This window comes from Sebastes fasciatus, chromosome 8 (assembly GCF_043250625.1).
Source record: "Sebastes fasciatus isolate fSebFas1 chromosome 8, fSebFas1.pri, whole genome shotgun sequence".
Taxonomy (NCBI): domain Eukaryota; kingdom Metazoa; phylum Chordata; class Actinopteri; order Perciformes; family Sebastidae; genus Sebastes; species Sebastes fasciatus.
In genome coordinates, this window is record NC_133802.1 from 2,146,776 (window position 1) to 2,171,084 (window position 24,309).

At 44.5% G+C, this 24,309-nt stretch overlaps 1 protein-coding gene across 5 annotated transcripts in view; it reads left to right on the forward strand.

Moving 5' to 3' along the window:
* Positions 1-24,309, forward strand: part of lamb2l (laminin, beta 2-like) — a 71,891-nt gene that overhangs the window by 39,792 nt on the left and 7,790 nt on the right. For 4 of the 5 annotated variants that reach the window (XM_074642482.1, XM_074642481.1, XM_074642484.1 and 1 more), the window contains 24 exons: positions 3,708-3,843; positions 4,210-4,283; positions 4,594-4,782; positions 5,682-5,745; positions 5,961-6,163; positions 6,343-6,463; positions 6,621-6,809; positions 8,310-8,489; positions 8,620-8,732; positions 8,952-9,031; positions 9,124-9,280; positions 11,858-11,998; positions 14,456-14,617; positions 14,735-14,856; positions 19,427-19,547; positions 19,687-19,879; positions 19,976-20,119; positions 20,728-20,959; positions 21,042-21,205; positions 21,378-21,602; positions 22,365-22,579; positions 22,689-22,785; positions 23,018-23,390; positions 23,483-23,667. In XM_074642482.1, the coding sequence (XP_074498583.1) occupies positions 3,801-3,843; positions 4,210-4,283; positions 4,594-4,782; positions 5,682-5,745; positions 5,961-6,163; positions 6,343-6,463; positions 6,621-6,809; positions 8,310-8,489; positions 8,620-8,732; positions 8,952-9,031; positions 9,124-9,280; positions 11,858-11,998; positions 14,456-14,617; positions 14,735-14,856; positions 19,427-19,547; positions 19,687-19,879; positions 19,976-20,119; positions 20,728-20,959; positions 21,042-21,205; positions 21,378-21,602; positions 22,365-22,579; positions 22,689-22,785; positions 23,018-23,390; positions 23,483-23,667 (3,787 nt within the window). In that variant the 5' untranslated portion in view covers positions 3,708-3,800. Of the gene's footprint in view, positions 1-3,679; positions 3,844-4,209; positions 4,284-4,593; positions 4,783-5,681; positions 5,746-5,960; positions 6,164-6,342; positions 6,464-6,620; positions 6,810-8,309; positions 8,490-8,619; positions 8,733-8,951; positions 9,032-9,123; positions 9,281-11,857; positions 11,999-14,455; positions 14,618-14,734; positions 14,857-19,426; positions 19,548-19,686; positions 19,880-19,975; positions 20,120-20,727; positions 20,960-21,041; positions 21,206-21,377; positions 21,603-22,364; positions 22,580-22,688; positions 22,786-23,017; positions 23,391-23,482; positions 23,668-24,309 lie in introns of all 5 variants that reach the window. The other variant, XM_074642483.1, reaches the window with a different exon arrangement.

Below are 24,309 nucleotides of genomic sequence, written 5' to 3' on the forward strand. Positions count from 1 at the left end.
CACCCTCTCTCTTTATGTACACCCCCTGTTACCCTCTCTCTTTATGTACACCCCCGTTACCCTCTCTCTTTATGTACACCCCCGTTACCCTCTCTCTTTATGTACACCCCGTTACCCTCTCTCTTTATGTACACCCCCTCTCACCCTCTCTCTTTATGTACACCCCCGTTACCCTCTCTCTTTATGTACACCCCCGTTACCCTCTCTCTTTATGTACACCCCCTCTCACCCTCTCTCTTTATGTACACCCCCTGTTACCCTCTCTCTTTATGTACACCCCCGTTACCCTCTCTCTTTATGTACACCCCCCGTTACCCTCTCTCTTTATGTACACCCCCTGTTACCCTCTCTCTTTATGTACACCCCCTCTCACCCTCTCTCTTTATGTACACCCCCGTTACCCTCTCTCTTTATGTACACCCCCGTTACCCTCTCTCTTTATGTACACCCCCTCTCACCCTCTCTCTTTATGTACACCCCCTGTTACCCTCTCTCTTTATGTACACCCCCTCTCACCCTCTCTCTTTATGTACACCCCCTCTCACCCTCTCTCTTTATGTACACCCCCTCTCACCCTCTCTCTTTATGTACACCCCCTCTCACCCTCTCTCTTTATGTACACCCCCTTATGTTACCCTCTCTCTTTATGTACACCCCCTTATGTTACCCTCTCTCAGCATGTCCCTCTCTCTCTCTCTTTGTCCTGTTTGAGACCCTCTTCACTTCTCTCTCCAGCACCTTCCTCTCTCTAACGGTTTCTATTAAACCCCTTCAGATTGCTGCTCCTGCTCTTGGCAGAGCTCCCCACATTCATGTATCTTTCCCACACCCTCTGCCTTTCCAGCTCTTCCTCCTCTTCTTCTGCCTCGTCAATATCAGCTTTTCACCAGCTCACTGCATTTTCCCTTCATTTGTCCTTCACCTTCCCTTACATTCATGTCTGTGCCTCATCGTACATGTTCGCGCCTCTCTCCCACTTATGGAAATAGATTGGTGACAACAGATATGAGAGAGTACAAAACAAACTCTGAGAGCTACTCAGTCTGCAGGTCCTTTGGGATGGAACAGACGTGGATTCATTAGAGCATCAAATTCGTTTTGAGCTCTCTCAAATCTTTTGACATCAATATACCTCAAAACATTATCCTCATCTCAGTCGTTGATGCTGCAGTTTATTACTGTACATCCTTCCTGTAGTCAGCTGAGATCCTCTTCTAGATTAGAGCTTGTTAGCCATGCTAGCGGTGTAGCTTTAGGGATAGTAATGTTCCACCACTCCGGCCCAGACTGAAACATCTCGGTAAATATTGGATCGATTGCTATGACAGTTTGTACAGACATTCATGGTCCCCAGAGGATGAATCCTACTGACTTTTCCTGTAACACCACCATGACTTTGACATTTGGGGTTTTGAGTGAAATATCTCAACAACCGTTAGATGGATGGATGGAACGCCATCATCAGGCCAAAGTAAAATATCTCAACATCTACTGGCTGGATTGGCCTAAAATGTTGTACAGACATTTGTGGTCCCAAGAGGATGAAGCCTGTTGACTTTGACAATCCCCTGACTTTTCCATGAGGATTACATTTCTGTTTTTTATTATATCTCAACAAATATCGGATGGATCGATCATGTTCCCCTCAGGATGAGACGTAAGAACTTTGAAGATCCTCTGGATTTCTATCTAGCGCCATCATCAGGTCAAATGATTTATTTTTCAATACTTTGGTTGATGACCAAATTCCTGCTAAACTACATGAACTAATGACATTCCCATCGGCCACAGCTGCACGTTGTTTAGTGCAAATGAGTAAATGTTAGCAGGCTGACACCCTAAACTAAGATGGTGAACATGGTGAACCATGGTAATACCTGCTAAACATCAGCATGTGGACAGTGTCAAAGTGAGCATGTTAGCATTTAGCTTAAAGCAGCGTTGCTGGACGCCTGTTATTCTCACACAGCTCCTTCTGTCTTTGTTCCTCTCGTGTGCCTCTCCTCTCTCCCTCTCTTCTCTCTCCAACTATTCTTCCTTTTTAATCTTTTGACCCAGTGGAGACACAATCCAGTCCCCTATGGCTTGTGTCCCATTCACACTGGTATTGGCACACAGGGGCACATTACCCACATTATTTCAGCTTGACAGATGAAATCCTTAATCTGAGGAAACAGCTCTATTATCACAGGGCTGACTGACACTGTACATTAGTCCAAGGGCGGAAATCTGTCTAGCTGACTCTGTGGGGGACACATTTCAAATAAAAAAATACATTTATTTAGGCCTAATTAGCCTATCGTTGTGTAATATTTTAACTTTCTTAGAAAATGTATGTTTTTTAAAGTTACTACGAGGAACTTCACTTCTGGCAGCGTAGTGTCGGCTTCTAGCGGTGACCAGCGGAGCAGCGAGGCGAAGCTCTACTCCTGGCCGGAGGAGGAGCCAGGCTGTTATCACCCGTTTCTATTCAGTGAGCCAGTGTTCACCATAGATGTGGGTCATTAGGGCCCTACTACCTTGTTAAAGTGAAAGAGAAACTTAAAAGCGACACGTTGTAAAACTAAATGTAATGTTGCGTTTTCAACACAAACAGAACAGCTTTTGCTTTAGGTTCAGGCAACAAAATCACTTAGTTAAGTTTAGGAAAAAAGTGAATGTTTTTATTTAAAACTAGAATTGCCCTCAGAGAGCGCAGACCTCGGCCAACACGTGACTTTAAAAACAGATCACAGCTCACAGCTGGCGGTATCGTGAGGTGGTTGGCTCATTATTAACACGGTGTGTTTCCGTGTAACGTATCGGCGGATGCCTCTCTCATTCAGCAGCCTTGTTATGTCTGTATAACGTTACACTACCTTGTCTGTCATCCCGTCATCTACCACTTTGTTCTTTCTCACCGCGGACGGACAGCAGCTCCCGCACACATAACCACACACACATCTCTCTGCTTCCAGAAGGAGGCAGGGTCATGCGTCATCAACGCGTCATCAACGCGTCATCAACGCGTCATCAACGCATCATCAACGCGTCATCAGTTACACTGCGCATGTGTTATACCCTGTGGTCTTAATGCTCAGGCTGATCAGAGTTCTTAAAAAAAAAATCCTGAATCCGGATCATGACCTGGATCGCCACCAAAATCAAATGGATTGTTCATTGTGCCACACCTCACCCCTCCAAAAAATTTCATTCAAATCCATCATGGACTTTCGGAGTAATCCTGCTAACGGACAAACAAACCAACAAACCAACAAACCAACAAACCAACAAACCGACGCCGGTGAAAACATAACCTCCTTCCTAGGCCTTCGGCCTTGGCGGAGGTAATAACATTGTTGGTTTCACTAAGGATGTGACCCCCGGTCACCTGGGTGATAGTCCTGTGTTTGTTTGACCCTCCTGTCAGCCCTCACTTCAGCTTCTGTTCCTGTCATAATTACTACGGTCACTAGAGGTCGCCGTCGTGTTCTTTTATTCCTTCTTTCAGTGATCTACCATGTGACTAGATGATAAAAACCCACTAGTGGGTGTAGTATGCCCCTACTGACCCACTAGATTTTTTTGGTACAAATCTAAAAAAAATATCAGCAAGCCTGCTTATTATTTTTATCACATCAAATGTTTCAATTATTTCTTCATCATCGTCTCTAAAACATCTGAGGAAAAGTTCTCCCAGAGTAAATGTGTGTTTTCTTCCTTGACAGGAGTCAGACAAGTGCTTCGAGTGTAACTCCCAGCACCGCTATGAGCTGCACCGCCACAGAAACAGCCACCTCATCGAAAACGTCATCTACCTCATGGACCCCAACGGAAGCAACACCTGGTGGCAGTCTGTCAACGGTGTGTGTCTGTGCATGTGTATTTACTCTGTAACAGTACACAACAACATGCTCAGTGTGTTCATGTTGCTGCTGACCGCCTCTGTAGGAATATTTATTATTTATTTGTTATATTTTAATGGTAAAGAACTTCTATATTTTACAAGGGTTTTACAAAATAATGAACTGAGTCTATGTCAAAATACGGAGGAATGCTGTTGATGTTCAAAGACGTGAGGCCAGTGTAAATCTATGACCTCATATTGGAAGACTTCTTGAAGGATGGTAAAGGTCTCCTAACAGTCCCTCAGTCAAGCAGACAGTGACTTTAGGATGGAGACATCAACAGTGTTGTTATGACACTGAGTGACAGTTGTTTCCTCCACAGGACAGGAGAATGTCAGCATCAGACTGAACCTGGAGGCTGAATTCCACTTCACACATCTCATCCTCAAGTTCAAGGTACCAGCTCTTATTTACGTGGGTGTGTGTGTGTGTGTGTGTTGTGTGCACTCTGAATGGGTGTCTACATTCCAGCAGGCTTGAGCCCATCATCTTACTGTTAGTAAAGCAAACATGAAACTGAAGGTCCAGGTAACTCAGTCTGACAAGGTGCCGTCATCTGATCACAAACATCACAGATATTTCTCACATAGTCCATATAATAGGAGCCTCACTGTAACTCCTGTGTGCTGTTTCATAAAGACAAATCACCAGATTACTAGGAGCCTGTGCAGATGAAGCTCCTGGATTCCTCTCTTCTGCTCCTCAGACTTTCCGACCTGCAGCCATGATCATCGAGCGTTCGGCTGATTTCGGACGCACGTGGCACCCCTACCGCTACTTTGCCTCAAACTGTACCAAGACCTTCCCTGGCGTCTCCGCCAACGGCCTGCACCACATCAACGACATCATCTGTGAGGAGCGCTACTCCGACATCGAACCCTCAACTAAGGGAGAGGTAAGAAGTAGAGCAGGGCTTGTAGCAGTGATAGTAGAGACATGTTGGACAGGGAGGACAGAGTCAAAACACAAGGTTGGTAATTTTCAAAACTCTTGTTAACAAACAAATCCCATAAAAAAGACCAAAACCAATAATGCATTAGTCCGTCTCTAAAGCTTTCTCTAGCCTGTCTGTGGCTCACAAGCTCATTGGTTGGTTGCCTGTCACAAAACTGGCTCAAGGAGGGAGTCAAGAGTCAACAGATGGAATTAAAGAAGCCGTGTAGCAACATAGTACAATTAGTGTGGACCGAGAGAACGTCAAGAAACTGAGCCACACAACCTCCTCTCCACGCCAGATAGATAGAGCCAGAGCAACACGGCCTCCTCTCGACGCCATATAGATAGAGCCAGAGCAACACGACCTCCTCTCCACACCAGATAGATAGAGCCAGAGCAACACGGCCTCCTCCCCACCATGGAACCTTGAGAAAGGACCATATTTTAGTTTTTAATTCACAGTTGCTCAGTAATGTAAATGTATGTTACCCATGCCAATAAGCCCCCTTGGACTGAAGTAAGTTGTTAGAGAGGCTAAATCTCCTGGAGGACAGAGGTCCAGGTCTGTGTACAGGTGTTTGATATTATGATTAATACTTTAAAGAATAAACTGTAGGAAGATAAGTGTCTTCACAAAGCAAACAGAAGTGTAAATACATATCTACATACGTATCTAAAATAAGTGTTTTTCATAAAGCAAAGTGCCCTTTGACTCTGATGTGCTCATAATAACATCAATGTTTTAACTGAAGCTTTAATAAGTCATTTATTTCCAGCTCAGAGCTGCTTTACCTTTGTAAATGTGTTCTTGGTTATCCATCCCAGAATCTAAAGGGACAATTCTCTTCTGTCTTCCAGGTCATTTATAAGGTTTTGGATCCCGCCATTCATGTGAAGGACCCCTACAGCTTGGACATTCAAGGTCAGAGGAGACTATGGAGCACTAACACTGTTATTAGCAGCACAGCACCGTGTTTTCTGACAGTAATACTGCTTTTAAAGAGTAATGAGGCTAATAAACACTTTTAACACCAGTCATTCAGAACATGTTTGCACACTGATGAGCTGTCAGGTTTGTCATGAAATGGGTTAACTTGACAAATCCAACCTAATAAATGTTTTTTTTTTTTTTTACAGAACTTCTGCGTATCACCAACCTGCGTATCAACTTCACCAAGCTGAACACTCTGGGAGACGACCTGCTGGACCGACGCTTCGACGTCCTGCAGAAATATTACTACGCCATCTATGAGCTGGTGGTCAGAGGGAGCTGCTTCTGTTACGGACACGCCTCAGAGTGCGACCCGGTGCCGGGGGTGGACGCCCGGGAGAACGGCATGGTGAGCTAGTGTCATCAGAAACATGTTGCATTAAAGACAAAAACAGCAGGATCTGTAAGAAGATAACAGAAACTTCAGCTGGTCTAATTTGTTCAGTAATAATCACCGTGCTGTTATTATTGACAATGACTTCATTCACCTTTGTGTTTTTATCATTTTGCTGCATTGTGATTGGCCAGATCCACGGTCGCTGTGTATGCAAACATAACACAGAGGGCCTGAACTGTGAGCGCTGCCGACATTTCCACCACGACCTGCCGTGGAGACCAGCGGAGGCAGAGAACCCACACACCTGCAGAGGTGAGAACACCTGCAGATCCATTAAACTCACTGCTACTTTTAACGTATTCAGGAGGCCGAGCCGAGCTGATGTGATGGGAATCAACTGCTAGTGAGGAAACGCTGGTTTCCTCTTATAGTCAAGGTCACATCTTTATTTCTTTGCTCATATCTTTAGAGTGCACCTGTAACGGCCACTCCAGCCAGTGTCACTTTGACATGGCAGTGTATTTGGCCACGGGCAACGTCAGCGGAGGAGTGTGTGACGACTGTCTGCACAACACCATGGGACGCAACTGTGAGATGTGCCAACCTTTCTACTACCAAGACCCCATTAGGGACGTCAGGGACCCACGGGTCTGTGTCGGTGAGTCTTTTTTTGGTTTTCCAGCCACCAAGTGTAAATGTTCACTGTAGAACGGCAATAAATGGCGACTAACCTCCAGTCCAGTGTTGAGTAGAAAAATAATCTTATTTTACCCGAATCATTTGGAAAATATCTAACAGCCATGTCATAGGTCATGTGTGAGAAGATGCCATTTTATCACTTTACAGGTATGGAACTTCACAATACTCCCCCTAGAGGATTCTAGAAATCCAACTCAAAGTCGGGCAGCAGAATCTCAACACCTTCACGATGCTAAATTGCAAAGCTTTTGTGTTTTTGCGAAACGGCGTTGTTGTGACGGCGCGGCAAATTTCGATGTTCCGACATGACACAGGAGGCCTGTTGTAACTTGACTTTACATAGTCCGATCTGCCCCAAACTTCACAAGCTGGATAAGAGTCCAGGCCTGAAGACATATACGTGCAATTATGAGTGATAGTCATAGCGCCACCTACAGGAAACAGGAAGTTGTTGTAAATTGACTATACATTGTCCAGTCTGCCCCAAACTTGACTTGTTTTATAAGAGTCTTGGCCTGAAGACATATACGTGCCATTATTGAGTTATGGTGATAACGCCACCTACTGGCAACAGGAAATGGTTGTATACTGTCACCCACCCTCATAGAAGTGCTTTTTAAGGATGCCTCACAGGTTCTCAACAGGTCATTTGCAGCTCCACGTGGTCCACGCAGAAAATACCCTCAAACTGTTGCGTGCAGTGTCTGACTTTCATAGAAATGCACGGCAGTGGGTACCCCCGACATGTGCAAAGGGGCGAGGGCCCATTCAACGCTGCTTGCAGCTTTAATTTCATTTGTTTCCTGTACAAGCTCACTCTTTTTGTGTCATTGACTGAACACGCAGATCAGCCTTAACCTCGTTTCAAGGTTGGAAATGACCTGAAGCATTTTACACTTCGTCTTTTTTTTCGACTAAGAATACGCGTGTAAATGCGAGGTTGATGCCCAATAAAAAGGCACTGAATAAATACATTTATTTACATTTTGCAGCCTCGGTGGAGCAGAGACTGCTGCTCTCTGACTCTCTGAAACAGATTCATAATCCCACAGAATCAGACTCCAATCACCAACAGCTGTCTGCCCCACCGTCACTCTCTCTCTTTGCTACACACACACACACACACACACACACACTCGTGCTGCGCAAACACACTAAGCAAAGCCCCATTGAGCCACCATCATATGCATCAGTGTTGATGTAAAAATAGATCAGGAATTCTACCGGAGCGAAGAATAAAGCAACATTTGCATACACACTGTGTGTGTGTCTCATAGGCATATTATGCATCAGTATGATTAACATTATATAATTCAAGGGTTGTATGACGACCATCTAAGTGTCAGTTTGCAGACGTGCATCACAAAACTAAAACCTTCTCACTTCTTCCCATTTATATGGATGCCTCTCCTTCTCTTCTCCCTTCACTTACACTCTCTCTCTGACCTCTGACCTCTAGCCTGTGACTGTGACCCAGTCGGATCATTGGAGGGAGGAGTGTGTGACAGTCACACCGACCTGGACATGGGGATGATCACAGGACAGTGTCGCTGCAAAGCCAACGTCAAAGGCACGCGCTGCGACGACTGCAAGGAAGGTTATTACGGACTGAGCCAGAACGACCCGCTGGGCTGTCAGCGTACGTACCTGTGTGTGTTTGAACAGGGATGAAGATGGATTCACATAAAACCACTTCATCTGTATGTAAGATCTGTAAATAGACATCAACCGCCATCTTTATTCTGTGTGTGTGTGTGTGTCTCCATCAGCTTGCAGCTGTGACCCTCGTGGCATCATCATGATGGGCGCTCCGTGTGACCAGATCAGTGGCGACTGCTCCTGCAAAAGATACGTCACCGGTCGCTACTGCGACCAGTGTCTGGTCAGTAACAACGGCTCTTCTTATAAAGTCTGTTGAAAGCAGTAAAGCAGTTGTATTACCTGACAACTGATTGATTTTGTTAGCTAATAAATGTGTTGGTAGCATTGATAAAGGAGCACATTACATAGTACCGATTGCGTACAAGGACAGCAGCGCTTCAGACAAAGCGCAGAGTGTAAAACATGTCACTGGTGTTGAGATGTATTCCCGTCCCCGCAGCCTGAATACTGGGGGCTCAGTAACGACCTGGCCGGCTGCAGACCATGTGACTGTGACTTCGGTGGAGCGTTCAACAACAGGTGTAGATTTTCAACATGTTATACGACTATATGCTTTTGAGAAAGAGACGAAGAGAAGCTTTTAAAGTTGGCCTCCGTGTCTGTCACTTCAGGTGCATGATGGAGAACGGCCAGTGTGACTGCAGGAGGCATCTGATTGGTCGACAGTGTTCAGAGGTGAAGCCTGGGTATTTCTGTGCTCCGCTGGACTTCTACAAATACGAGGCCGAAGACGCCACTGGACACTCCCCGGGTGACTCTGCACTGCCGGTGAGCACGCTACTGTGATTCAGACTCATAACAGACTTCTGGTGTGGTATCGCTCCCACGCGGCACACACTTTAGTTTAAAGGCTTATTACAATCAGATGCAAAGACATCCAGAAATATATAAAGGAATAATGAGATGAGAAGATTAATTCCACTGTCATGTCTAACCTGATTCAATACTGCTTATATTTACCCTTTATGTTGATTAAATATGTATCTGACACACATGAAATAACAGCTGCAGCTACTAAATGTAGCTTTTGACGAGGGGAGATGTATCACTGCGTTGGTGATGAAACACACTTTATCACTCTTAGAGGTAATATGAGCTCATGTTTCTTTATCTACGTCCTCCTCCAAGTCCCTCTACAATATTAACCATTACTTAAAGTAGCAAAACTTGAAATTCAGAGCACATCTGTTGCCTCCACACGGCTGGCTGCTACGAGGGTGGCTGCTACGTTTCCATGACAACTAGGGCTGCCCCCTCTTCGTCAACTAATTGGTGGTTTTTGGTCGTTGTCGACCGAGATCTCTGTAGTCTATTAGTTGTTTTTTATGCTTTTTTTGTGCTGAATGACTCATTTCCAAGAAACATATGAGCGCATCTCTGGTAAATACCAGATTTAAAGTGGTGCTTTTCTTGATAGAGGAACTCAGTCTTACAGATCTGTTGATTAAATCAACTAATCGATTAGTCGACAAAATCATATGAGTGTTAGATGATATATTAATGCTGATATCATAGACTCAGGTAGACATTACTCCTCTATATCTTTACATAGACAATAGTTGATGATATATTAATGCCCTGAATGTCGTATAGAGAACCTTTAAAACACCACTCTGATCTCTATTAATATTCTCGTTAAGCTCCCCCCCATCCAACCAGAGACGGTGACAGGCCATCACTCATCTCATCTCTGTCCACCCACTTTCTCACATTCTTTACTGTCTCTGTCTGTCTCTTTCACCGCCCTCCATCCACCTCCGTCCTCTCCACTCTGAGGACACCCCCCCCCGACCGATCCACTTCCCCATTTAGCCTTTCAGGCAAGCTCAGACAGTCCACTTACACACTGACAACATCACGGCTACAGGAATGTGGGGGGGAAAAGGCAACAGTGAGAGACACCGAATGGGAGGAGATGTGTCTTTGACATATGAGGCTGTTGTCTTCAGGAGGTGATCGTGGCTGGTTGAAGTGACTCTGGATGGAAAATTGAGTGAACATGCTAAAGGACAAAAAAGAGGTTCAGAGTAATCAAGATACAGTCCTGGGTTGCGTTCGAAAAGTCAAAAAATTATGTCCTAACGTCTTTTCCTAATCACTTCTCCTTGACCTCGATGAAAACGTCATGAGGTCAAGGAAAGATGAGAAGGAGAATTCAGAAGGACTCAGGAAAAGACAACCGCGGTTTTCAGAGAAAACTTCCACTAGACTCGGTCATTATGATGTGACGGTGGCGGATGTTAGTGACGCAGGTCTGCCGTGGTGAAACTACAATGTTCTGAAGATGGACTACAGAAGGCGCTGCTTCACCCGTGTGTTGTTAAATAGGTCTTTCAATGACAGGCTGCTTCACCCGCAGTATGTTAAAGACAAATACCACAGGTCCTCCTGCTGCTGGGACACTCTATCAACATATAATAAAGATTATCTGACCAGACGTGGACAACCAGTGACAAATATCACTTCATTACCAAGGTTGGAACTGAAATAAACAAAGGAATATATGATAAATATTGAGTTAATTGTTGGAGTTATGGAGAAGCTGTAGGACCATATACTTCTTTTGGGGCATGTAATATTTATTTATGCTGATTATTTGTTTACTGTTCATTTTATTAGTTATTCTTGTTTTGTGTTTTACTGAGGTATTTGTTACATGTTCCAAATGAATAATTAATTAAAAATAAAGTGAAACGAAATGGTTGTCACTGTCCACTCATATTAAACATTAATCCCAATTAGTGTATGAGCGTATGAAAATAATATGCAAGATAAGCATATTGTTTGTTATTATGAACGGCCGAATGGTGCATCACTTTAAAGACTGCGGCCGCAAGGAATTGTGGGATGTTATTCTCTCCTTTACTTTGTTAAAGGATGGTCCAGTGCATCCTCTGCTAAAGGAGATAATAAAGGAAGCATTGAAGCTTCTTTCCTCAGCATTCGGAGGATTCGAACAGCTCTTATCATGGCTGCTACTGAGGTACTGAGAGGGTCATTTCACTCCGTTAGGAACCTTCCTAAGCAAAAAGGACTATTCGAATGCAACCGTGCATCTCTGTACAGAACTCCACAGCTGAATTGACCCATAAAATCACCAGACAGTGGCACAGATACCAACCTGTCATAACTAATCATTGTAATACAATGTCATGCTCCGATAATTTCAGCACAGCTCGGCTCTGTCTGCTCCTGTATGCTGTAAAAAGTTCTCTCCTCTCCTCACCTCCTCTCATCCTCTCCTCCTCTCCTCCTCTCATCCTCTCCTCCCTCCTCCTCTCCTCTCTCCTCCTCTCCTCCTCTCCTCTCCTCTCCTCCTCTCCTCCTCTCCTCCTCTCCTCTCAGGGCAAAGTTCGTCCTCAGGCAGAGACCGACTGTGTTCAGCACCTCAGCAACCAGCTGAGGAGGCACCGTCGTCACCGTCGCATCACCAACTCGCAGCAGCATCGGGCGGCGCTGAGACGTATCCGCCAGCTTCAACAGACAGTAGGACACGACTCACTGATTTTAAGATACAGAAGAAGCAAAGGGTTGTTAGCATGTTAAAGTGAGAGCACTTAAAACAGGTCCATGTTTTTGTAAACTAGTGCAGTGGTCGTTGAACATGCCTGTTCAGAACAGGCTGAATTCTTGTCCTGTGGGTGTTTTTTGAGAGCAGAATAGCAAATAGCAGCGAGCACGTCTCCAAATCTTGAACAGTATCGGGTGCCAGGTAGTGGCAAGAACAGAAGAAACAAATCACCGGCACTCAAAGATAAAGAGTCTTTTTTTAGTTTATTTTGGGCAACCAAACGAACGCGTTTCAGCAATAAGCCGTCATCAGCGTGATCACTCAAGACGTGATGCAAGCTTTAAATATTTCAGGTGAGACACAGACACCAATCAGGAAAGAGACTATATGATTACATAATAGAAATCATGTGTGGGTACACCGCCAGGACATATCCTCTCACAACAACAGAGGCGTGGCCAAAACAGTCAGAAACAACCAGCAATACAATGAAAGAAAAATATATATATATATATCTTGAAAGCCCACATGGCAAAAGCCACTCCATAACAATAGAATGGTGACACACTCATCAATAACACATAATTGATATACATTTTCTATAGCCTCTATTGAGGGAAGACATACATAAAATAAATCTATGCTTGCAAACTACAATATAACCTCATGAGAAAGTACTAACAAGGAAAAAGCAAAAGAAGAAAATATAAGTAATTAGGAAGTTATTTTCTTTATGGCTTTAATCATCTGACCGCTCAGATTTATCTTGGGGAGCCACTAATGTAGATGAACTAGGTCTATCTGAGCAGTTTAAGCTGAATGGAGTGTCCAGAAATGTTAATGTTAAAGTGAACTGAATCTGTCAGCTAGCAGCAGTTTATAATTTAATAATACATTAATAGCCTCTGTATTTACACGTACTGTACAACATTTCTAAAGCTCACATTTCTAAAGGTTTGTGGTCATGTGCTATGTGCACCACTTGGCCTAATTAAATGCTTGGCTGTCAAGTTAATTACGTCATTTCAAACTAGTCAAGCTGAAACAGAGAGGTGAATGTGTATGTAGGAGTGTAGAGTTCAGTGTAATCTGAAGAACATCTAAACTGTAGGTACAGTAGGTACAATACTTGAGTTGATGTACTTACTGTAGTTACTTTCCACGGCTGGATGCAAGATACAACAAGTCAGACAAAGAGCAGATCAGAAGCAATGATTCATCATCGCTCCATTTCTCTAGTTAGCAGCTTGTGAACATGAAGTGATAGTGTAGCTGCTGCAGCTGTATGTGCGTTATGTCTGTGTTGGAACAGTGAGAAGTTGTCAAGAGCACCAAATGTACACAGAGAAGGACAGAGATCCTGTTATATATCACCAATAATCATTCATTGCTTTTAACAAAAGAAACCTGTGGTTCAGTTAACAGAAAACGTGCCTTGATTTCCACACCGGACCAAATAATTTCACAGTATGGATTCATCTTCCTATTCTAAGTTTTTAAACTAAAATAGAAACTGAACTAGAGACGGTCTCTCTGACTCTGATTGGTGAACTAAATGAGGGCTTCTCAACCTTTTGTAACTTGAAGCTCACGTCTGATTGTTAAAGTAATTCCGAGGACCACCTTCCCAAATAAATAACAAACTGGGCTATAATTATGTGTCCACTGTCAGGTGTAATGTAATATTCAGCTTACCCTCACCCATCACTGCCATCCAATATGAATCCAAAGTATTCCGGGTCATATTTCCTCACCACACGCTTTGGAGCTTTTACTGGTGCAGGGTTGTCTCCAACATCACTTCTCGTTTAAGAAAATGCTCCATTTTGTGTTACTGCATCCAAGACATATATGTCTGTAAAGGGGAGACTCGTGGGTACCCATAGAACCCATTTTCATTCACATATTTTGAGGTCATAGGTCAAGGGACCCCTTTGAAAATGACTATGCCAGTTTTTCCTAGCCAAAATTTAGCGTAACTTTGAAGTGTTATTTAGCCTCCTTCCCGAAAAGCTAGCATGGCATGGTTGGGACCGAGGGATTCGTTAGGATTTTTAGTTTCATATCATTCCAGTATCCTTCCTCTAGCGTTTAAACCCCGCCCGCTACAACCTCTGAAAACAATATAGTTGGATTTTGAAGAGGTTAATCTAACCATTTATCAGTACCACTAGGTGGTGCTCTGAGGCCCTCCAGTGGGCCGCGGCCCAGTGGTTGAGAATAGCTGATCTAAATGATCCATTGAGCAGCTCTAGTCTTCATAAAAGCTGCTTTATTAGACTTTCCGCAAGCTTATAATTCAGAGCACACAGCTGTCCTCCTGAAGACGGTAGAGGGTCAGGTCAGTCAGGGGACACAGTATATGTAGTATAGTATATAAAGTAGAGGTGGTTCTCTGGTAATGTGTGTGTGTGTGTTTCTGTCTGTCTCAGCCGGACGTGAGGAGCGTTCATAGAGAGCACACTCCCAGCCACATGGTGACGTGGACCGGACCCGGCTTCGCCCGCGTCAAAGACGGCGCCGGCCTGGTGTTCACCGTCGACAACATCCCCTACGCCATGGAGTACGACATCATGATCCGCTACGAACCTGAGGTGTGTCAGTGTGTGGACCAGCACCTACAAGACTGATGTGAAGCTCTTTGTCCTGATTAATGAAGGTCTTTAAGCTTGTTCCGTGTGTGTGTGTTTTGTGTGTGTGTGTGTGTGTAGTCCACAGAGGACTGGGAGGCCATAGTTAGTATTACTTCTGTACTGCTGCCGTCCAGTCTGCGGTGTGGAAACCTCCTACCTACTGAACAGCTCTACACAGTGACTCTGCCGCACCGCAACAGGTACCACAACTGTGTGTGTGTGTGCGCGTGTGTGTGTGTGTGTGTGTGTGTGTGTGTGTGTGTGTGTGTGTGTGTGTGTGTGTGTGTGTGTGTGTGTGTGTGTGTGTGTGTGTGTGTGTGTGTGTGTGAGGGTGGTCCCCACAAGTGATGATCAAAAAGTTGGTCCCCACTCAAGATGGAAACGAGTTTACGAGTGTGTGTGTGTGTGTGTGATGGGCCATTGTAGCCAGCATGTTTATTCAAGTCACTAAAGGATTAGTTGAAGTATTCCAGGTGTTGATCAGGTTTGTGTTGTTTTATTGCATCATTCCATTGTAGTCTCTGACCTGCCCCGGCTTGTATGAGTCAGGCCTGTATCTGTGTTCTTATCTCACTGTAGCCGGCAGTATTCTTTACTGTTGATTCACTGATAGGACGACAAACATACCAGACAGCCTGTGTAATAATCTGCTGCAGTGATATGAAAGGAAGGCAGCAGCTCTGTTTACTGAAGTTTAGAGAAATAAGAAAATGTGAAGACGAGCAGAGAACGGTACAGTCTGGATATCCAGCCTCATACACCTGGTCCAGGTTCATCTTTAAAGGGTCAATAGTGTGCCATCAGTATGACCCACGACTGAGAGGTTTCAAACTAAGCCAAGCTTACAGAAGCCAGACCTACTGACCTTTATAGGGCGGGGGGGCAAAGCGTCGGACAGTTTCCAGGGGAAGTTGAAATGGGAACAGACAACCCCTTCCATAGATATGTCTTCCACCTCGAGTGCACAGTTTATAACTCGTTAACACCTTCTGCTAGTTTTTGCTAGCTAGCTGTTACCATGTGTTCACTTTTTATTTGGCAAATGAATGGATTTATTATTATATGGTCTATTTCTGATGGTAAAAGGTTAGTTCTAGCTCATATCTGCTTATGACATGGTAAATACAGCCTGAACAGACAACTCCTATATTTCCATTTTATTCCGTTATTTCCTGTTAATTCCCATAAATTCCCCATATGGAAAGTTTACACCTTGAATATTCCTTGAATTTTGCAGCCCTAGGCAGCCATAGAGAAACATGACTGTCCACTGTAACCCACAGGATGAATTTAACTTTCCATCTATAATCACCATCGGGTCAACATTTGAATCTGTCCAATACTAATGACGTTCTCATCAGCCTCACCTCAACATGTCTTTTGTTTTCATATTTACTGCCTTACAACGGCTTGTTAATAGACACATTTGATGTGCCTGAACAGGAAGACTGGAATCACTATAGCTCCTAATTTAGCTCACGTTGATCTTCTGACATGAAAAGTTTATTGGTCACCACATCAGACAGATTAACTGTTAACTATTCCTGATATTCTTGAAATAAAGGAAGCAGAAAGAAGGATGTAAGATGAAACACTGTTAAGTGTGAATCTGCTGAAAAGTCTTTCAGAGTCTGAACTCATCTGGAACTAAGAGGTCAAGTCCTGTCCGGATCCGTCTGTCTCAGCAGACCGTAGCTGGCCTTCCGTTCTCTCCTGTGGTTGGTTGGGGAGGAGCCAAATCCAGTTAGAGTGGGATGATGTTGTCTCTGGAGAACACTGGTTGCTTTAGAGAGAAGAAGGAAATAACGTAGTCAACAGATACTGATTTAAAATGTTCTATTTCTGTTCAGCTGAAATTCAATGTTTAAAGGTATGATATGCAAGAAATTCCTAAAAAGCAGTGTATATATAGACTGATAAAAACAGAATCCCTCTCAGTCATCACTAGTGAGTGGTGGTGTCTGTATCTACAGAGACCCGGCAGCTCCCTGCCTGGATTCTCTCCCTTCTTCTTCTTCTTCTTATTGTGCTTTACTCAGGACGCTGCTGGGCGTCAGCACACTGACGCCTGTGGATCCCATGTCTCTCTCTCTCTCTCTCTCTCTCTCTCTCTCTCTCTCTCTCTCTCTCTCTCTCTCTCTCTCTCTCTCTCCCTCTCTCTGTCTCTCACTCCCCCCCCCTCTCTCTATCTCTCTCTCTCTCTCTCTCTCCCTCTCTCTGTCTCTCTCTCTCTCTCTGTCTCTCTCTCTTTCTCTCTCTCTGTCTGTCTCTCCCTCTCTCTCTCCCTCTCTCTCTCTCATCATCAGGTTCTTGAATCGCCCTGAAGGGGTTTATTTCGCAACAATGACCAATAACTTAAATATTGCCCAAACATACATCAAGTACATAAATAACAATCAAACAAACTGAATTGTATAAAATCAAATAAAGTAAAAACTAAAACATATTGATCACATAAACCTCATTTAAATAATATAAATATTCATCTTGAGTTTCTGGAACTTTTTACTGTAATAGGAATCAAAAAATAAAATCTTTGTCCAGCTGAGTGTTTGCAAAACAAAGAAAAATGTCTTTTCTGTGAGGTTGTATTTTCCCTCTTTCTTCCTCATGTCATGTAATGTCTATAGTATGTTGTGCACACTTTGCTAATGTATGTATTATGTTATTCTATGTATATATTTTAAAATTGTCATGCTAGTTGTAGTAGTCGGGTATATTTATAGTGTTTTTCTATAGATAGATTTTTGTACCTTTTTAGGAATTTTAACGGTGCATTGTCTCGTTAACCTTTAAAATGCTCAACATTGATACACAATATTTTGTATCTCTGGGGACAAACAAATGACGAGACATGACGAGACATGACATGACGAGTCGTTTTTACTTCTCTTACACAGTCATTCTGTTTTGAACTAGCAGTGACTCAGCAGTATACAATATACAGTATATAATATACAGTACAGTAATGCCATCGGTCCATAGGTGTACTGTACTGGTCCAGGTCAGCTTGTCGAGTGTTAGTGGAAGGAACAAAGGAGGAGAGAGAGAGAGAGAGAGAAAGAGAGACTTTGACATGTATGAATATACTGTATATACAGACGTAGGCAAAGTTGTTGGTAACGTTCCGTTAAAGAGAGAAAAACCCACAATGGTCACTGAAATAACTTGAAACTGACAAAAGTAATAATAAATAAAAATTCACTGAAAATTAACTAATGAAAATCAGATATTGTTTTTGAATTATGGTTCAGCAGAATCATTTAAAAAAACAAACTAATGAAACTGGCCTAGACAAAAATGATGGTAACATTAACTTAATATTTTGTTGCACAACCTTTTGAGGCAATCACTGCAATCAAGTGATTTCTGTAACTCTCAATGAGACTTCTGCACCTGTTGACAGGTATGTTGGCCCACTCCTCGTGAGCAAACTGCTCCAGCTGTCTCAGGTTTGAAGGGTGCCTTCTCCAGACTGCATGTTTCAGCTCCTTCCACAGATGTTCAATAGGATTTAGATCCGGGCTCATAGAAGGCCACTTCAGAATAGTCCAATGTTTTGTTCTTAGCCATTCTTGGGTGTTTTTAGCTGTGTTTTGGGTCATTATCCTGTTTGAGGACCCATGACCTGCAACTGAGACCAAGCTTTCTGACACTGGGCAGCACATTTCGCTCCAGAATGCCTTGATAGTCTTGAGATTTCATTGCACCCTGCACAGATTCAAGACACCCTGTGCCAGATGCAACAAAGCAGCCCCATAACATAACCGAGCCTCCTCCATGTTTCACATTAGGTACAGTGTTCTTTTCTTTGGATGCTTCATTTTTGCGTCTGTGAACATAGAGCTGATGTGACTTGCCAAAAAGCTCCAGTTTTGTCTCATCTGTCCAAAGGACATTCTCCCAGAAGCTTTGTGGCTTGTCAATATGCATTTTGGAAATTTCCAGTCTCGCTTTTTTATGATTTGCGTCCTCCTGGGTCGTCTTCCATTAAGTCCACTTTGGCTCAAACAGTGACGGATAGTGCGATCTGACACTGATGTACCTTGACCTTGGAGTTCACCTCTAATCTCTTTGGAAGTTGTTCTGGGCTCTTTGGTTACCATTCGTATTATCCGTCTCTTCAATATGTCATCAATTTTCCCCTTGCGGCCACGTCCAGGGAGGTTGGCTACAGTCCCATGGACCTTAAACTTCTGAATAATATGTGCAGCTGTAGTCACAGGAACATCAAGCTGCTTGGAGATGGTCTTATAGCCTTTACCTTTAACATGAAGGTCTATAATGTTCTTTCTAATCTCCTGAGACAACTCTCTCCTTAGCTTTCTGTGGTCCATGTTCAGTGTGGTACACACCATGATGCCAAACAGCACAGTGACTACTTTTCACCCTTTAAATAGGCAGACTGACTGATTACAAGTTTGAAGATACCTGTGATGCTAATTACAGGACACACCTTAGTTTAATATGTCCCTATGGTCACATTATTTTACATCTTTTCTAGGGGTACCATCATTTTTGTCCTGGCCAGTTTCATTAGTTTGTTTTTTAAAATGATTCTGTTGAACCACAATTCAAAAACAATATCTGATTTTCATTAGTTCATTTTCAGTAAATTTTTATTTATTATTACTTTTGTCAGTTTCAAGTTATTTCAGTGACCATTGTGGGTTTTTCTCTCTTTAACGGAACGTTACCAACAACTTTGCCTACGTCTGTATATGCATGTATGTATTTCAGTGTTTGTTGTATGTACTCTGTGTTTTGCAGGTACATCCAGATGCCCAGGCCGTTCTGTTTCGAGCCCAGTAATCGGTACGTGGTTTCTATCAGGTTCCAGCGCCACGGGGTCTCACACAGACACCTCACCGCCTTCATTCTCATCGACTCGGTGAGTGAACTGACAGCCGTTGTCCTCCTCTATGTCTGTTTGACAGGCAGGTAATTAAGTACATTTACTCAAGTACTGTACTCAAGTACTAATTTTAGGTACTTGTCTTTTCTTGTCATGCTACTTTTCCCCCCAATAGCTGGTTCTGATCCCCAAATACACTGAGCTTCCTGGTTTCCATGGTAACGAGCCCGAGGCAGAGCAGCGGCGGGAGGAGATGATCCGATACATGTGTCTGGATTCCTTTATGATCACACCGATGCCCGTCCTGGCCGACATGTGCTCCAAACTCATCTGTAGTATTTCCTCCATCGTTCATGACGGCGCTCTGCGTGAGTAGAGACAGGAACACACGTTCAGAGGACGTCAGCTGCTTTTTAAATACTAATAATAGTCTGATGTGTGGTGTGTGTCTGTGTTGTGTCCAGCGTGTCAGTGTGACCCTCAGGGCTCCCTCAGTGGAGAGTGTGATAAGGTGGGAGGTCGGTGTCGTTGTAAACCCCACGTGATGGGTCGACGCTGTGACCAGTGTGAACCAGGAACCTACGGCTTTGGAGTGAACGGCTGCACTGGTGAGTCTGTGTGATGATAGCAGCCTAAAAGGTCAAACCACACCTACTGTGTAAATCAGGGGTGTCAAACTCCTTTTAGTTCACGGGCCACATACAGCCCAATTTGATCTCCCGTAAAACGATTGCATAATAACAACACTTCCAAATTTTTTCCCTTTCTTTTAGTGTAAAGGAGTACAATACATTCTGAAAACGTTCACAATTGATGGATAATCCACTGGCTTCCCATTGACCTCTGTGAAAAAATCCGATCCATTTCTCCTTTTTGACAGTATTTTGTAACGTAGCCTGTACGTAAGCATGTTGGAATCCATAATAGCCCAACCAGCATATGGGCTGCTACTCTTATTAGGACAGCGCGACCCCCGAGGAATAGCAGTGCATTTATTGGAATTAAAGACTTTTCTGCAATTTTCACACTATGCAAAGTCAACCAGTGGGCCGGATTGGACCTTTTGGCAGGCTGATTCTGGCCCTCGGACCGTATGTTTGACACCTCTGGTGTAAATGAACATCTGCAAAGAGTCACTAAACTAGTTCAGTATATGTTTTGTCCCTGATTGTTAGAGAAACAGTGACTAACCCTTTAAATCCGTCCTCCCGTCCAGCCTGCGACTGCCACTCAGAGGGCTCGTTGAGCCACCAGTGTGACCCGGTTACAGGCCAGTGCCAGTGCAAACAGGGAGCCAGTGGGCGTCAGTGCTCAGACTGCCAGCCGGGCCAGTGGGGCTTCCCCAGCTGCAGCCCCTGTCAGTGTAACGGCCACGCAGACATCTGCGACCCCCGCACCGGCGAGTGTAGAGAATGCAGGGATTACACAGTGGGACACCTCTGTGAACGGTAAGGATCGCTGCGTGTCACGCTGCTCTGCTTCCTCCCTGGTTATCATGCTGATGGTAAATGTGTCTCTCATTGGTCCCAGTTGTGTGGATGGGTTCTTTGGGAACCCGGTGCTCGGTTCAGGGGAGCACTGTCGGCCCTGCCCCTGCCCCGGTAACCCCGGCTCAGACCACTTTAACGGCCTCTCCTGTCAAGCTGACCGCACCTCCAACCAGATCATCTGTGACTGCAGGCAAGGTTACACTGGTGAGCTCCCACGCTGTAGTCACACACACACACACACACACACACACACACACACACACACACACACATGTTGATCACCTTCTACTCTATTCAGCACTTCACCCTCTACTTCAGCCTCGCATCAGTGAAAAGCAGTTGTCATGCCATATTGTCCCTTCCCCCCCCAACCCAGGGCCCCGCTGTGACCAGTGTGCCCCTGGTTACTACGGCAACCCAGAGCAACCCGGCGGACAGTGCCTCCCGTGTAAGTGCAACGACAACATCGACACCCAGGACCCCAAGTCATGTGACCCTGGGACCGGCCAATGCCTCAAGTGCCTATACCACACCGACGGTCCGTCCTGTGGCCACTGTCAACACGGTTACTATGGCAACGCTGTGGCCCACGACTGCAGACGTGAGTGTTGATGGCAGAAGTACATCTGGATGGTTTTTAACCAGTTACAAGCTCACATGTTATGATCTAGGTTTCTAGTAACGGTGGATGGTGTCGGCTGAAGCTAGTTGTGTCATTAAATCTGATATGAGCAGCTAAGATTAAGTGAGTGATGGACCAACAACTTGTTTCTCAGCTTTGAAGTTTAAAGAGAAAAATGATATTTCATTATTTGTGTAGTGGCAGCTCGCTATAAACCGTCCTCGCTACTTCTAGCGGGATGTAAAGGTTTCTGACTCACGTAGACCACCATGTCCTACTTCCACTTGCCTTCTGCAGACACTCACTCCTTGGTCAGCTTCATATATTCAATAACTGAAATACAGTCTACAATCTGTGATCTACAATCTGTGGTCAGAAAAACTGTTGCTCCCCATCCTGCTCCACTGAAGCGGAACTCGTACACACCTAACCCTAACCACACTTAAAGGGACATGCCCAAATTGTCTAATAGCAGAACAACTAGAGGAGCACATCTTAACAGGGCAAATCATTGAGTCTAAATGGATTAAAGCCCGTTCTACAACATGACTAATTGACCTTAATTCTAATGTATGTCAAACATTTTCGATGGCATAACACAAAGTATTTTTGAAATGATAATCAAATGCAAAAAACTGTAAATAATACAACATGGCTCTTACAATTAGTCTGCAGAATCAGTTCGTCTTGTTGTTCCCGTCTTCTCTCTGCTGAGCATTGAACGCGTGTTTCTCCCGTCAGTCTGTACCTGTGTGACTGCCGGCACCCTCCAGTCTGCCTGCACTGATGGACAGTGTCACTGTGACCGGCAGACCGGAACCTGCTCCTGCAGAGAGAACGTGGCCGGCCATAACTGTGACCAGTGTGCCCCTAACCACTGGAACTACGGTCAGGACCGAGGCTGTGAGCTCTGTGGCTGCGACCTGCATCACGCCCTGGGGAGTCACTGCAACATGGTGAGGAAGCGCCAGGCCTCCCGAAGCCTGGAAATGTATACGAGTAATTTTGTCTTCTTATTCAGTAAATATTCGTATCATGTTGTTGATGTCCGTCTGTCCTCTACAGTTCACAGGCCAGTGCCACTGTCAACCAGGCTTTGGAGGTAAACAGTGCACCGAGTGTGAGCAGTTCCACTGGGGAGACCCGCGGGTGCACTGTCAAGGTAACTCATAGTGAATAATAATTTAGATACCACCTGTGAACAAGAATGGGCAAACTGCACTTCACGTTCTGGGTCACATGAGTGAGTTGTCTGTTTACAGTAGAAATGATGCAGAAACATTTAGTGTAGCTTTAAACCCGTCCATCAGTAGATCAGACCCAACCACACCTGGACCTGCAGACCAGTTTATAGTTTTATTCTCTGTGCCCTCCCCCCCCCCTCCTCCATTCAGAGTGTAACTGCCATCCTCGGGGCTCAGAGATGGCCCAGTGCGACCGATCTACGGGGGTGTGCGAGTGCAGGGAGGGAGCAGCGGGGAAGCGCTGTGATGAATGTGCTCGCGGCTTCACTGGCGTCTTCCCCGAGTGTGTCCAGTGTCACCCGTGCTTCCAGCTGTGGGACGACGCGGTGTGCCAGATTAAAAGGGACCTGGAACACGTCCAGTACACCACACAGAAGATCCTGGAGAGCGGGGTCACGCCGGGGGTCGGGGACACGCGCATCAAAGAGCTGGAGAGGAAGCTGAAACGGGTGCAGGATCTGATCAGAGCGGAGGACAGCGACAGGGTCCACCAGCTGATTGGACAGAGCATCGACGACCTCAGGTGTGATGTCACACAGTGTCTGGATGTTCATTGAGGTTGGTTTGGATGAACTGCCTGTATATTCTATAAACACCCTGCTCTATGTGCGGCAGGGCTGAGATCGCCCTGACCGACGGGCGTCTGATGGGCGTCGCCCGAGAGCTCAATACAACAGCAGAAGAAGAAGGGTCACTGAGACGCACACTGAGTGGTCTAGAGAGAGAGCTGAGGGACATCAACGCCACCGTGGCTCTCAAACGCCGCCTGCTGGAGGACTACCTCACCTCAGGATTTACAGGTAACAAACTCATCAAGTCAGTGAAGCTTTAGATGGTGTCATGTGACAGTACAGGCTGTAAACACAGCAAACAGTCATGTGATACAAAAGCTACTGAAGCCTTGAGAGGCACGTTAGGAAAACAGTTCTGATGATCCATTTTCTGAGTCTGATCTACATTAGTTTTAATTTCTCATGCGCTCTAAACATAAGGTACATATATTGTGTTTCAGGAAGTTATTTAAATTAAAACTCTCCTGGAGGAAAACATGAATGCTTCTGGTTTTATTAAGAACATGAAGTAGTGGTGCACTTCAGCCTCTTGTGGCCAAAATGAGTATTACAACAACAAACACTTAGAAAAAGTAACTTAGAAAGGAAAAGTAACTTAAATGATCCTCCCAAAACGTTTTTCCACCTGTTTCACAGATGAACTTATGAAGATTATCCTGGTAAACACCTTTTTTCCCCTGTTCTTAACTCATAATCTCTGGAGAGAAAAGAATTTAGATCAGACTTCTTAAATGGATCACCGGTTATATTTTTTTCTTCAGTAAAAATCTCTGCAAACAAAAAGAAGATAAAAGAGTTATAAAGATTTAGTGAACCTCAATCAACTAACTGCAAAATATTGTGAAATAAATTCTGGTATTATTCATAAAA